Source organism: Urocitellus parryii, chromosome 7, assembly GCF_045843805.1.
Source record: "Urocitellus parryii isolate mUroPar1 chromosome 7, mUroPar1.hap1, whole genome shotgun sequence".
Classification (NCBI taxonomy): Eukaryota; Metazoa; Chordata; class Mammalia; order Rodentia; family Sciuridae; genus Urocitellus; species Urocitellus parryii.
In genome coordinates this window covers 163,545,485-163,559,178 of record NC_135537.1, presented here as the reverse complement: position 1 = coordinate 163,559,178, position 13,694 = coordinate 163,545,485, and the positions used below count along the sequence as shown (strand labels likewise).

Genomic DNA, 13,694 nt, shown 5'->3' with positions numbered 1-13,694 from the left:
GGGACTGTGAACCCTGGAAGTGGGGTCACGTCACCATCAAGCCTTGCTCAAAAACGTATCACCCTGAAATGCTAAATGACGAGGCACCCAGGGCCTGGTGTTCCAAGGCAGAGGCAGCAGGGTCACAGGGCTGCAAAGTTCACCTAAGGGGAGCTTGCTCCTGGCTACCTGGCGAGGGCAGCCTGGCACCAGGATGGGGCAGGCCTTGAGGAGGAGGCGTGGGGGGAGCAGGGAGCATCCAGGCACCTGAGAAGGACTCCCTGGCCAGGTCTCCTGTTCTGCCCTTTAAAAGAACGGATGAGCCGGGCACAGCGCTGCACGTCTGTAATCCTAGCAGCTCGGGAGGCTGAGGCAGGAGGGTGGCAAGTTCAAAGCCAGCCTCAGCAACTTAGTGAGACCCTGTCCCGCCCCCCCCCAAAAAAAAAATAATAAAATGGACTGCAGATGTGGCTCAGTGGTTAAGTGCCCCTGGGTTCCATACTGGTACCAAAAAAAAAAAAAAAAAAAAAAAAAAAGAAGGGACAACTTCTCCCCATCTCCCCATCCTTCTCCCTGATCCTCTTCCTCTGATGTCCCTGCCCCTCCCTCCCCTGGACTTCTGCTTCTTCCTCCCCGGGTCATCCTTTGATCCCCTTCCCCTGGTCATTCTCCCCTGGTCCCCACTCCCCAGTCTTCCTACTGTCCTCCTCGCGGGTCCTCTGGGTCCTCCCGGCTCTGCTTCCCCCCTGTCTGTTGGGGCAGAGGGTCCCAGTGTGGTGGGCTGGGTGACCAGCACCAGGACAAGGAGCCAAGAGACCCTGCTGCCTGCAGGTTGTGTGAGGTGAGGGGATCAACTCCCACTCCAAGACTGTTCCCCACCCAGGGGGAACCCTCGATTGCTACCCGGAGGAGGTATCTGAGCTGAAGGGAGAGATGGCCTCCTTTCCAGGAGGCTGGTCACACCTGCCCTGGAGGAGGCCACACAAGGAGAGCACCATTAAGTCACAGGTGTAAATCAGTGTGAATCTGGAGGGAACAGCCAGCCTGCGCAGGGCTCCCGGAGAAGAGCAGAGGGGGCAGGTGGGCTGCAAAGGCTGGGCCTGGGCCCTCAGTGTCCCAGGGCCCCTCCGCCAGTCTGCAGGGCCAGGTGGGCAGGGGGTGTGAGCCCCAGACCTGAGAGGGGAACCTGCCCGGCTGCTGCCCTTTCACCTTAACAAACAACTCCTCAGGAAGGAAGGGGGAGAGGGGAGGTAGGAAGGGGGAGGGCCGGGGAGGCAGAGGGGAACACAGAGGGACAGAGGGGATGAGGGCTGGCGGGGCAGAGGTGGCCTGGCACACTGGGGTCCTTCAGCCTGCGGGCAGAGGTGGGTTTCCCCCCTCGACTCCCTGAGGCCTGGGTCTTCCTCCCCCTGGTTCCCAGCCCTCGCTCCTGCCCTGGACCTCCTCGGGGCCTCCTGACCTTTGGGTCATTTTCTTGGGGAGCTGAGGTGGCTCTGCCTGGAAGGGCAGGTGTCACAGGCTGTCTGTGCTGTCTTGGGGCCACCCGAGTCAGGGTTCCTGGAAACCTGTCAGAGGGAGGTGGCTGGGTGGGACAGCAGGGAAGAGGGGCTGAGTCTGCTGCTGGCGGGGGAGCCCCTGGCGTGTGCGGGAGGCTGTGGAGCTGCAGTGACGGGCGGGCGCATCTGGAGGGCACGGGGAGGTGCAGGGCGCGGCCCCCTGGGAGCCAGACACAGATCATTAGTGGGTGGATCTGGGCGGGATGCTGGGGCCTCGGGACAGAGGCCAGGGAACTGCATAGAGGAAGAGGAGGATTCCTCTTGAGGGCGGGGTGGGCAGGAGTGGCTGGGGAGGCTGCGCTCTGGCCAGGGGATGCCTGTCCAGGGGTAGGAACTGCTTGTGTGTGGGGGGTGAGGTGAGGGTAGGGACCTGTGGGTTCCTGGCAGGCCCTGCCCAACCTGCCCCAGTCAGGGTGCCTGCAGTGAGAGGGGCTCAGTGGCTGTGGAGTGAACGGAGCCCTCAGCCCTCGTGGCAGGGCCTGGGGGCAGAGTGAGGCCTATGGAGTCCTGCCCTCATCAGCCACGTTGAGGTCCAGTTGGGAGCCCACCTCGGTCTTTGGGGTTTACTTCCCCAACTACCTGATACACACTTTTCCTTGGGGGGAAGGAAGGTATCTATGTTCCCTTCCTGGGCATCGTGGTTGTCCCACGGTCAGCACTTGGGCTCCATGACCCTAACAATTCAATAAGCACTTATAGAGCACCTGCTGAATAAAAGCCCTGCTTTGGCTGTAGGGTGGGCACCATTGCAGGAGTCGACTGGTTTTTTTTTTTGGTACCGGGGATTGAACCCAGGGGCACTTAACCACTGACTGAGCCACTGAGCCACATCTCGGCCCTTCTTAAATTTTCAGATGGGCCTCACTAAATTGCTGAGGCTGGCCTTGAACTGGTGATGCTCCTGCCTCAGCTTCCCGAGTGGCTGGGATTACAGGCGTGTGCCACCGCACCAGGCTAGGGAATGACTTTTAATGTTTGGGGGACTACAGGAGCCAAGGTCAGCTGGGCAGATGTGGCAGATGTTAGCATCTATTGAACATCCACTGTATACAGGGCCTCCACATCATTCTTTACCCTCCTTCTTCCACCAGTGTAAGGGGTGAGCATCCATGTGCTGCCTCTCCAGCTCCTTGGTCCTGCTCAGATCCCAGGGTTGGATCTGTCCCTGCCTCACCTGGAGCCTGGTGGCTTTCCAGCAGTCTCTGGAGAGGAGGTGGAGGGTCTAGGTGGGGGCAGAGCCTGGGCTTGGCTGGCAGGGCTCTCCCATCGTCCTGGGCCCTCCTCTTGCTCCTGTCTCCCACCTGTGCTTGACTCCAGGCACCTCTGGGGCTGGCATGAGGAGCCCTTTGGACAGCTTCTTCCTCTTCCTCTTGGTCTTCCACATGAGCCAAGCTGCTGACAGCTGCGGGGGTGGCCAGGGGCCTCTCCCTCCGGGGGCGGAGGGCAGGCCCAGGCAGGAAGGCTCACAGCCCAGAGGTGCACTGCGGGGTCCTCGGCCAGGTCCTGCCAGGCCTTCCTCGCTGGGCAGGGAGAGTGGAGGCTGCTGGAGGCCCTGGTTCCAGGCCTGGCCCTGACGCTAAAGCTGGCCACCTGGACGGCCACCGCTCAAGCACTCTGCACTCGGTTTCCTCACTGCATGGTTGTGAGGCCCGAGGGGAAATGTCCAGGTCTTCTTAGCCCTGCCCAGGGATGGCCGCAGAGGGTCGGGAGGCTTCCTGGGGTCCCCTGGCATCTCCGTGCTGTGGTCTTAACTCCGGCTTCTCACTGGGGCGGGAGGCTGAGGGCCTCTCTGGGGTGGGTGTCAGAGGGGCTTCTTGGGTGGTGCAGTCTCCAAAGGGGCCTGGGAGTCACTGACTCCCGGGGGAGAGACTGAGAAATGGGGAAACCGAGGCCCAGAGAGGGAGAGGCCTGATGTCAGAGGCGAGGGGCCTTGTGGGGGCTAAATAGTGGTAGTGGGGTAAGAGGACTCTGGGATTTTGGAGAATTAACAGAATCTCCTTGAAACTGGGCCTCAAGGTCAAGGTCTGCAGTCCCTGCAAGTAGAAAGATGGGGAGCTGGAAAGTTCATCAGTCAAATGGGCAAAACTGGAGGCGGGGGTGCAGGGGGTGGGGGCCTGGGGCCACACCTGTGGCTCATTGCCCTGCTCCTGAGGAGACTCAGTCCAGAGGGACGCCCAGAGGAGACACCAGGGAGGGGAGGCCACAGAGAAGCAGGGAGGCTGGGGGCTTGGGCTGTAGGGAGAGGTGAGAGGGCAGGGTCACAGCAGGCTGGCTGCCTCCCCAGGCCCTGGCTTGCTCCAAGGTTAGTGCTGAAAGGCAAGGCAGTCCTTCCCCCAGCCCAGAGTGAGGCCCACCTGGGGGAGGCCAGTCAGCTCCTGGGGGAGAGGGCTCTTGGGAATGTGGCTCTGTCAAGAGGAAGAAGTGGGACCTTCACTTGTGTCCTCCCGTGGGAGGTGGTTGGTTGGTGCAGGACCTGCCTCTGGCCCCCTCAGGTGAACCCAAGTTCTTCGGGGTCTCTTCTATCCCCCAAGACAACCTAGATTGCTAGGAAGTTCTTCCTGAGGTCTAACCTTGGGGTGGTCTGAAGTTGCTCTCTAGCCTTGGCTTTGAGCTTCCTCCCGCCATTCCCTTCACAGGCACGGTGGGAACAGGATGAAGTCAGGGCTCTGCCCCTCTCCCAGATGGCCTTGCCAATCCCACCCTGGCACTGGGCAAATGAGGGGAACCACCCTGTGAGAGAGAACCCTCTTTTTCTTCATCTTAACATTTTTAATATTCCCCCCACCCCCATTTGAGAGCTCACTTCTAAGCAGGAAGTCCTTCTAGCAGTCTAGCCTCATCACAGGAACCCTGGGTCACAGAGAAAACTCCCTCCCTCCCTGACTCCAGTTGTGGGCAGACAGCCCAGGCCACCCATGCACCTTGTCCCTCAGGCCCTGGCTGCCCCCTGAGGCTCCACATTCAAACAGGCCCAGCGCAGACGCCAGTGTCCTGGCAGCGCCTAAATCATTAGTGCCGCTGTGATTAGGCTGCTAATCTCTGTTGGGTGGAGTGGGTGCCGGCTGCCAGGCTCTGGGATCCTGCTGGCTGCTGGGACAGGGACATGGTTCTTCACTGGGGCAGGATGCCCACCGAGGGCCACCCTGGCCATAAGCCTGCTTCCTCCCACTCCCCGGGCACCTCCTCTGGGATTCCCTCTGGATGGGCTCAGGCGCAGGGCTGAGAGCTGTGGAGGGTGAGCTGGGAGGTCACCTTCACCCTCTGACCTCAGGCCCCGTCCCCTTGGCCCCCACCCGTGCCTACAGTGTGGACAGAGCTTGACTGATGTCACTGTCCCTCCAGATTCCCCCCAAAGCTTCGGGAGGCAGAATGACCTCCTTTTACAAGTGAAGAAACTCGGCTCCCACCCTGGCTTTCTGATAGAACTGGATCCCAAGCTCCCTGGGGTCGGTGACCATGTCTGTCCCCCTGACTCGGGAATCCCCCAGGCCTGGGGCGACGTCTCCTCTTGCAGACTTCGAATAGTCCCAAGGGAGCTGGGGGTTCCCTCAAGTCACCCTCCCCACTGAGACGCAGGGGGGACTGTCCCGGCCACGCTACACCTGGGGGAGGAGGTTGGGCGCCAAGTCTCTCCACCTTCTCCCGAGGCCCTGGCATGCTCCGTGGGGGGTCAGACCAGCCCTCTGGCTCCCAGGCCTGTGCAGCCTTGTTCCAGGCCCTTCTGCTCCCAGGGCTGGGTTCTCCGGACTCTCCCCCCAAGAATGAGCTCAGCCTCCTAATTGCGGCTGAAGATGGAGGATCACCCTACCCCGGGGCTGAGGCTCCAGTACCACCTTTGTTTCTGAACAATGAACTGCTAAGAGGCCATCTTGCCCAGGCTGGGCCTGGGCACAGGAAGGGGCCTAGGGGAAGCATCTGGCATGTCCAGCCTGAGCCCCAGGCCCTGGGCGGCTGGGACAGAGGAAAATTATATGGCTGGGGTTTTGGCTTGGACTTCAAGGGCCAGGGGCCCAGCCTCCCTTCAGTTTGGCTATAAAGAGTGGCCCAGGGTCTCTGTCCAGACCAGACCCTGAGCCTGACCTGTGGATACCATGGCTGCCACCACCACCAGCATCCGCCAGTTCTCCTCCTCTGGCTCTGTCAAGGGCCTGTGCATGCCCGGCGGGGGTTTCTCCCGGACGTCCTCCGTCCGCGTCGGGGGCGCCTGTCGGGCCCCCAGCCTCCTGGGAGGCGGCAGCTGTGGCAACATGTCCGTCACCTCGTCCCGCTTCTCGTCGGGTTTCGGGAGTAGCTACGGCGGTGGCTACACCTGCAACCTGGGTGGGGGCTTTGGCTCCAGCTTTGGGTGTCGGATGCCCTGCTGGGGGGCGGTGAGAAGGAGACCATGCAGAACCTCAACGACCGCCTGGCCTCCTACCTGGACAAGGTGCACACCCTGGAGGAGGCCAACGCCGACCTGGAGATGAAGATCCGTGAGTGGTACAAGAAGCAGGGCCCCGGGCCCGCCCGCGACTACAGCCACTACTTCAAGACCATCGAGGACCTGCGCAGCAAGGTGGGAGCCCGCTCTCTGCCCTCTGTCCTCTGCCCTGCGTTCCTGCTTTGGCTCACCCCATCCAGCTGCAGATCCTTGCAAACAAGGATCCAGACTCTCATCCCTCCCTCTCCCTCCCTCCCTTTCTCTGAACCCAGCCCTGGCCAGTTTTTCTGGGTCCTGCACCTGGAGGACATCCTGTGCTGTGAGGTCACTGGGCGCTCTCCAGGGGGACAGAGTAGAACACCTCCCTCCCTAGAGAGAGCACATTGGGGGTGGGTGATGGAGGAGAGACGGGGAAGTCTTCAGAACCTTGAAGGCAGAGACGGCGTTCCTGGCGTAGAGAAGAGCTTGGTGAAGGCAGAGGACTGGGAAGGATTTGCGCGGCTATTGGAACAGGAGGCTGGAGTGTCTTTGCTGCTCCTCTGAGGCTGCCCTCCTGCCTGCCTTGCCTCCTCCAGGCAGCCCTCCTGGATGGATGTCACTTGCCTTCTGTCCCCAGGTCTTGGGGTCTCTTCAACATTCTGAGGTCCAGTCTGTGTGCTTTAGTTGTGGGTCTTCCCTACTCTCCGTGATGGTCTCTTGAGTTCTCCGAGGGCAGGGACCATGTCTCTCCTGGCAGACTGAGGGGCCCCTGGGGTCAGAAGCTGCATTTTCCCACTCAGTCTGAAGCTAGTCTAATGGAGGGGACACCCCGCCGCCTTCCCCTGCACTCATACATGCTCTCATGCCCTCTAAGGACATGGCCGGAGCGGTCTGTAAACGTGATCGTTCTGGTCTTTGGTACTGACTTATTCTGGGAGTGTCCGCCAAGCTGTGGTCCTAGTGGGGGCTGAGGGGGCAGCAGGGCATGCTGGGCCTGGCTGGGCCTGGGCGTTGAGGCCTGCCCAGGCTGCTGGGTGGAGAGCCAGGCCTGAGGCTGCCCTGTGAGGGGCTCTGTCTGCTCCTGCCCGGGACCTCCACCAGGCAGGGAATTCCTGCCATTTCGCCTTGGAAGCGGAGGCTCTGGCGGTGCCAGATCAGATACCAGTTTGGTTGGGGAGTCGGGGAACCCCGGGGAGCCCTGGTGAGTCTAGTGCTCTGAGCTACGGGGTTAGCCAGCACCCGGCACCAGACTCCGTCCCTCTGAAGTGTTCACCGTGGACCCTCCCTGTCCCCGCCGGCCTCCTGGGCACTGAGATGGGTAGGAACTGAGCTCTGATAGATGTCGGCTCTAGAGGGGCCCACTGAGGCCCGGAGAGGGGAACAAATTGGTCTTCAGGCTCAGCGGCTCCAGGGTCACCTCCCAGAACTCAGGCCCTTGAGTGAGGCCTGGGAGGGGAGCTGGTGTGACCCTGGATGCCAGGGATGGCCTGGCTGGGGATCGTCCCTCCCACACCCTCAGCCTTTGGGTCTTTCTGTCCCAGTCCAAGATCTACCCAGCTTAAGTGCCACCTGCAAGCTCTTCCCTCTGCACCCCGGGGTTCTCGATCGGGGCTTTTCTTGCATGTGTCCAAGGATCCCAGTGACAGCAGCAGTGATGATATCCAGCCCTCTGCTCCTCCTCATGCTCATTCAGCTGCCCAGCAGGCCTTGCAAAAACCAACCAAACCAAACCAAACAGCTTTGCTCTGGGTTAGAGGTGGGAGCTGTCATAACCTCATCAATGAGTGAATGAATCCATCTTTTAATTAGACAAACGTACCCTGGGGGCTGACTCTGGGCCAGGCGCTGTGCCCAGTCCTTAGGATTCCAAAAGGAATGAGGCGGATATGGCCTTGTCTGGCTCCCCTGCAACTCAGATTCTAGGGGAGGAGGAAATAATCCAAAAAGTCTTGGAAACCAGACTGCCACCTGGAGAGTGGGAGGGAGGGGGCCTGGGGAGGGGGTCCAGATGGGGCATGTGGGAGGGCTTCCTGGAGAGGGTGACAGTGATGGGGGAGGGGTGCATAAGCATCTTTGTCCTGGTGTCCCTGCTTACCTGTGCCTGGGCATGGTGTCCCACTGCTCCGAGGCTCTTGGAATTCACATCAGGGTGCTCAGAGGGGGACACCACAGGGACCCTCATCACCCTCACTCTAGTGCATTCCCTAAAGGCTGCAAGAGGGGTATGGCCAGGCCTCGGGGCTGCCTAGGGAGTATCTCACGGAACCCACCACCTCTTCTAGATCCTGGCAGCTACCATCGACAATGCCAGCTTGGTGCTCCAGATTGACAATGCCCGTCTGGCCGCTGATGACTTCCGCACTAAGTGAGTCTGGGCTCCCAGGCTGCCCCGGGGGCTGGTGGTGGGTTCCCAGCTCTGCATATCATGAGTGCCCTTTGTGTTGACCGGGGAGTCCTGGTAGCACGCTGTGGCTCAGACCTCCAACCCCTCCAGGTACGAGACAGAGCTGAACCTGCGCATGAGCGTGGAGGCCGACATCAATGGCCTGCGCAGGGTGCTGGACGAGCTGACCCTGGCCAGAGCTGACCTGGAGATGCAGATCGAGAGCCTGAAGGAGGAGCTGGCCTACCTGAAGAAGAACCACGAGGAGGTGAGGCCCAGTCACAGAAGGCAGGAAAGGCCCTCCTGGGAGGGAGCAAGCAGGCCTGGGCTGCAGAATCTCCCCAGGTGGGGCCGTGAACTCAGTCCAGTTCCTAGCCCTGACACTGACCCCAGCCTAGAGGGCCCTGGGGGAGGCCTGGAGGGGCCCATCCTCCAAAGACTCTTCCCTTGCCCCTTGAGGCTTGGCTCACTGCTTCCCGGCAGTTAACTCACTAATGAGTAAATCAGTCTAACACACAATGCTAATTATTGTAATTAATTATAATAGTGATAGTCCTAACAACAAGAAGCCTTTGCCCAGCACATTACATGTGATTCACAGCAATTACTGCAGCTGATATTGACAACATTGCTGGGAGAAAGATACTCTTTCCTTCTTTCTGCCAGTAAAGAAACAGAGGCTCAGAGAGGTTAAGGAATTTAGCCAAGTCTGCACAGGGACCTCACCCCAGGTCTGTCTGACCAGATCTACACTCAGATCTGACTCCACCTCTCCTGCCTCCTTTTTCCAGAGAGTTCTGGGTTTTAGGTACCCAAAGGCTTAGTCCAAGAATGGAGATCCAGGGTTCTCTCAGGGACACAAGTGGTCTTCGATCCCCTTCTTGTGGCTGTAGGGGGTGCCTGATTCTCACACAGTAGGACATACAGAAAGTGTTTCCCTCGTGCAGTTGCTTCAGTGAGGCCTGGCTCCTGCTGACACCAGCATAGGGCTGGTCCTGTTCCCGTGCTCCCGGGTGGTAGCAGGGACAGGGCAGGCATCAGTGTGGCCAATGAGATTGCCTTGGCTCATCCTCTGCACGCTGAGAGTTGCTGTCTCTCTCCTGCCCCCCCCCCCACACACATTGGAGATGGGTGGAATCTCCCCTCAGCGTCTCAGTGTGTGTTGGGGACATTGTTGCTATCCCTAGTTCTGTGCATTTGAGACTTGACATCCCCCTCGGGCCGTCAGGATGAGGAGCTGTTGGTCTGTCTGTCATCAGCACATGCCTCTCTGAGGTCCTGGGGTCTCTCCTTAGGATGGCCCTGGGTGAGCTCCTGCTGTTTTCTCTGCCCAGGAAATGAATGCCCTTCGTGGCCAGGTGGGCGGGGACGTCAGCGTGGAGATGGACGCAGCTCCAGGCGTGGACCTGAGCCGCATCCTGAATGAGATGCGCGACCAGTATGAGAAGATGGCCGAGAAGAACCGCAAGGATGCCGAGGACTGGTTCTTCACCAAGGTGGGTGGCCGTGTGGGAGCAGGTGTGCTTCACTTGTGGACACATGTGCCAGTGCTGTTGCGTGCTGGAGCCCTGGCAGATCCGCAGGCTGTCCCAGTTGGAAGGACCTTTGGAAACCAATTGGACCAGCCCTCATGCTTAAATGTGAACCATGAAAAGGGAGAGGCTTCAGCTCCCGAAGCCCTCCGTGGTGGCCTGGGGAACAGGTCCAGGTCTCCACAGCCCTGGCCAGGGCTCCTCCCACCACAGGTGTTGCAGGATGTGTTTTGGGATCCACAACTCACACCCGCGGTAAACACACACTGAGCATCTATAGGGTGCCAGGGACATTAACAGACACACAACAAATAAAGCCTGATCCCTGTTTTTGAGGTCCTTCTGGTCAGTCGGGGATAACGGTGCGAATGTCTGCTGAGTTCCATGTAGGCGCAGAGGGTCTCTGGGGACGGGTGCCTTTGGGTCCCCAGAGAGGCCAGGAAGATGCTGGGGGGTGTTCCAGGAGAGAGGGCAGGGGCCGCCCCATCCCCCTGTAACATCTGCTCAAGCCCCTGCGGCCCTCCTGCCTTCCAGACGGAGGAGCTGAACCGCGAGGTGGCCACCAACACGGAGGCCCTGCAGAGCAGCAGGACGGAGATCACAGAGCTCCGCCGCTCGGTGCAGAACTTGGAGATCGAGCTGCAGTCGCAGATCAGCATGGTAGGCCTGGGCCCTTCCCGCCCAGGTGGCCCCACCTTGTAGACTCCTGCTCAGAGGGCCGGGGCTCCCTGCCCAGCCTTCCCTGGCATCCATGGCGGGTCTCTGCCCAGCTACAGCCCCACTGTGCTGGTTGCACCCACAGCCCCACCGGGGGGGGGGGGGGGACCCCTGTGGGTGCCCCGCCTCAGGAAAGGGTCCCAGCTCACAGTCACCGTGACCCCTGCCTCTCGGGCCACAGAAAGCATCCCTGGAGAACAGCCTGGCGGAGACGGAGGCGCGCTACGGGGCCCAGCTGGCCCAGCTGCAGGGGCTCATCAGCAGCATCGAGCAGCAGCTTTGCGAGCTGCGCTGCGACATGGAGCGCCAGAACCACGAGTACCAGGTGCTGCTGGACGTGAAGACGCGGCTGGAGCAGGAGATCGCCACCTACCGTCGCCTGCTGGAGGGCGAGGACTCCCAGTGAGTGGGGGCGCCCCGACACCTGCTGGGGTGGGCTGGAGGCAACTCTGCCCAGGGAGTGAGATGGAGCACCCCACTGGGGCCTGACCATGAGGAGGCTCCGACGCCAGAGGACAGCATCTGGAGTGGATTGTGTAGGCAGCTGGGAGCCATGGAGGGATTTGGAGCCGAGGAGGGCACGACCTTGTAGATCTTTTAGAACATTCACTTGGGCTGAAGAGGGAGAAATGGATCAGAGAGGTTAGGGTGGGCTGGAGAGACCTGTCAGGAGCAGAGTCAGGCCAGAGGAGTCCTGCTGTGTGTGGGGGGAAGGGGCAGGAGGGAGGCAGGGCTGGACACCCGAGCATGGGGCCCACTGCCTCAGTCAGTGCTCAGTGAACGTCAAGTGAGCACGTGAGGAAGTGGGTAGTGATGACCCTGAGTTTCTGGTCTGGTGGACTGTGTGGCTGGTGACGCTATCAGCCAGGACAAGCCTAGGAGCAGGGCGGGTGAGCCTCTGGTTTGGAGTTGGGACTGTTGATGGAGACCCTGCTGTGAAGGGCTGGCAGCGTGGCAGTGCGCACTGAGTCACATGTTCTAGCCCTTTGCTTCCTGACAGTGGTGGAGTCCATCTGTAGTCTAACCACAGTCTCTCCTGAGTCTATTTGCTGGGCCCTTCAGGATATGGAAAAACCACTTGCTCAGCTCCTCCTTGTAAATTCTGGGTTAGTGGTCACAAAGTAGCCACAAAGTGCCTCCAGGCTGTCCCTTTTTCTTCCTCCTGCTGTGCGGAGTCTGTGAGGCTTCATCCTCAGGCCTGAGCACTCTGCGCTCCCAGCTGTGAGTTCCCAGTTTGTAGGGAACTCTCTCCCTCCTCCTGGGCCTCCCTCGCTGTGGATCCTCCCCAGCATGCTCCCAGGGGCCCGCTGGCCAGCCAGCACCCTTGGGCTGACCCGTCCCCTTCTCCTTGCAGCCTGGCCTCTCAGTATTCCTCGTCCCTGGCCTCGCAGCCCTCCCGCGAAGGTAAGAGCTTGCCCCATCCTGCCCAAGGGAGGGGCAGCGCAGACCCAGCGGGAGGGGAGAGGCTGAGGATCTTTCTGTGTGGGAGATTGGGGGAGCTACAGGTGGGGTGGCTGGTGTGGGTAGGGTCCCCCTCCTGAGGCTCCTGTGCCCCGTCCTCCACCACCTGCAGCCACGGTGACAAGCCGCCAGGTGCGCACCATCGTGGAGGAAGTCCAGGATGGCAAGGTGGTCTCCTCCCGCGAGCAGGTCCACCGCTCTACTCACTGAAGCCCCTTTCAGCATATTGAAGGCCAAGGGGCAGCCATCACCTCCAGCTCCCAGCACGCTGCTGCTAGGCCCCAAGCGCCTGCCTGGGCCCCACCCCATGAGCTGCTCAGCCTTTCTGTATCTGCTTCCTGCAGCCCTCCCAATCAGGGGCCTCCTGAGTTGGCCTCGTGACTGCAATTAAAGCTTTGCTGAAGTTCAGTCCTTCAACTTGTGATCTGGTCTGGTCATTGGCTTGGGCAGCGTGGGCTGAGGGATTTTGGGGGAGGAGAGTTCACTGAGCGTCTGGTATCGCTTGTCACCTGCCCACCTGTCCAGCCCACTCCATTCAGGCCTGGGGCTCCTGGGAAGATGAGAGGGGAGGAGGCGGAAGTGTTGAGGGTGGAGGCCTGGGATAGCCCGCCAGGCCCGGGAAGTTTCCAAGAATCAGCCTCTGGCTCCCCGTGTTCTGTGGCTGGTCTCTGGCAGGGCCCCACAGACTTTCTGGGGAACACTGCAATTAAAGAATGCTCATCAGGCCCTGGGGGGCGGGTGGCGTTCAAGGGCAGAAGGACAGGGGCTGGGCAGGGGGCTTTCCGGAGGAGTGGTCCAGAGCACTACTGATGGATGAGAGGGGGTGGCAGCTGCCCAGCCTGCCCAGGAGACCAGACCGGCTCTGCCTGGCTCAGCTGGGGGTGTGTGTGGGGCGGGGTGGCCACTGTGCATGTGAGCGTGGGGGGCGTCCTGTTTGCTTTGGTGGCTTGGCAGCGGCTGGGCTATTGGGGAAACGCTCTCAGCTGCTGTCTGGGGGCTGCCTGGGCCTGTCTGGGAGGTGGAACACATTGGCAGTCTGAAACACGACCACATTCCGCCCAGCGGGCCTGTCGGGACCCTGGGACCCAGGGCTGGGCTTGGGATGATGGGCAGGGCAGGGTGGAGCCGTGGGGCAGGGCACATGGCCACCCTGGGAAGTCACATCTTGGGGAGTCTGGAGAGGAAGGGCTCCCGATGGGGGGGGTGTCTTTTTTGGAGCGATGTCCGTTAGGTTTCTGTTTGGCTGTGGGATAAGGGCCCCTCACCCTTCCCTTAGGTCTCTCGGGGCACGGAAGGGGTCAGGAGGGTGGAAATGAACACACCACTCACAGATACCCTCTTACCACCCCACTCCTCCCACGGCCCCCATTTCCCCATCCTGTAGCTAAGCTCTGCTTTGCATACCTCAGTCCTGGATGTCACCTGTAGGGGGAAGGAAAGGGAAGATTTATTTAGAAGAGAAGGCTGGGTTCCAGGGGGACCCAGGGATGGGGCCAGAGCCAGAAAACTGACCAGAAGGAGCCTTTGCCCCAGAAGTGCATCCCTAGGTGCCAGGGTGGCACAGAAGGGGAGTCCTTGGGAGAATGGGCATAGTGGCTTGGTGAAGGGTTAAGAGGTAGCCCCGCCAGCCCAGGCTGGCTCCCTTGCTAAGCCCTAGTTTCCTCAGG

The 13,694-nt window shown here is 60.6% G+C and overlaps 1 protein-coding gene across 1 annotated transcript; it reads left to right on the top strand.

Moving 5' to 3' along the window:
- The first annotated feature begins 5,668 nt into the window (after window positions 1-5,668).
- LOC113181340 (keratin, type I cytoskeletal 42) lies at window positions 5,669-12,237 on the top strand. Its single transcript, XM_026386828.2, is given in 9 exon segments — window positions 5,669-5,873; window positions 5,876-6,090; window positions 8,217-8,299; window positions 8,429-8,585; window positions 9,652-9,813; window positions 10,384-10,509; window positions 10,748-10,968; window positions 11,921-11,970; window positions 12,140-12,237. Coding segments are annotated over 9 exon segments (1,296 nt in total). The 5' UTR covers window positions 5,669-5,689.
- Window positions 12,238-13,694: the final 1,457 nt, after the last annotated feature.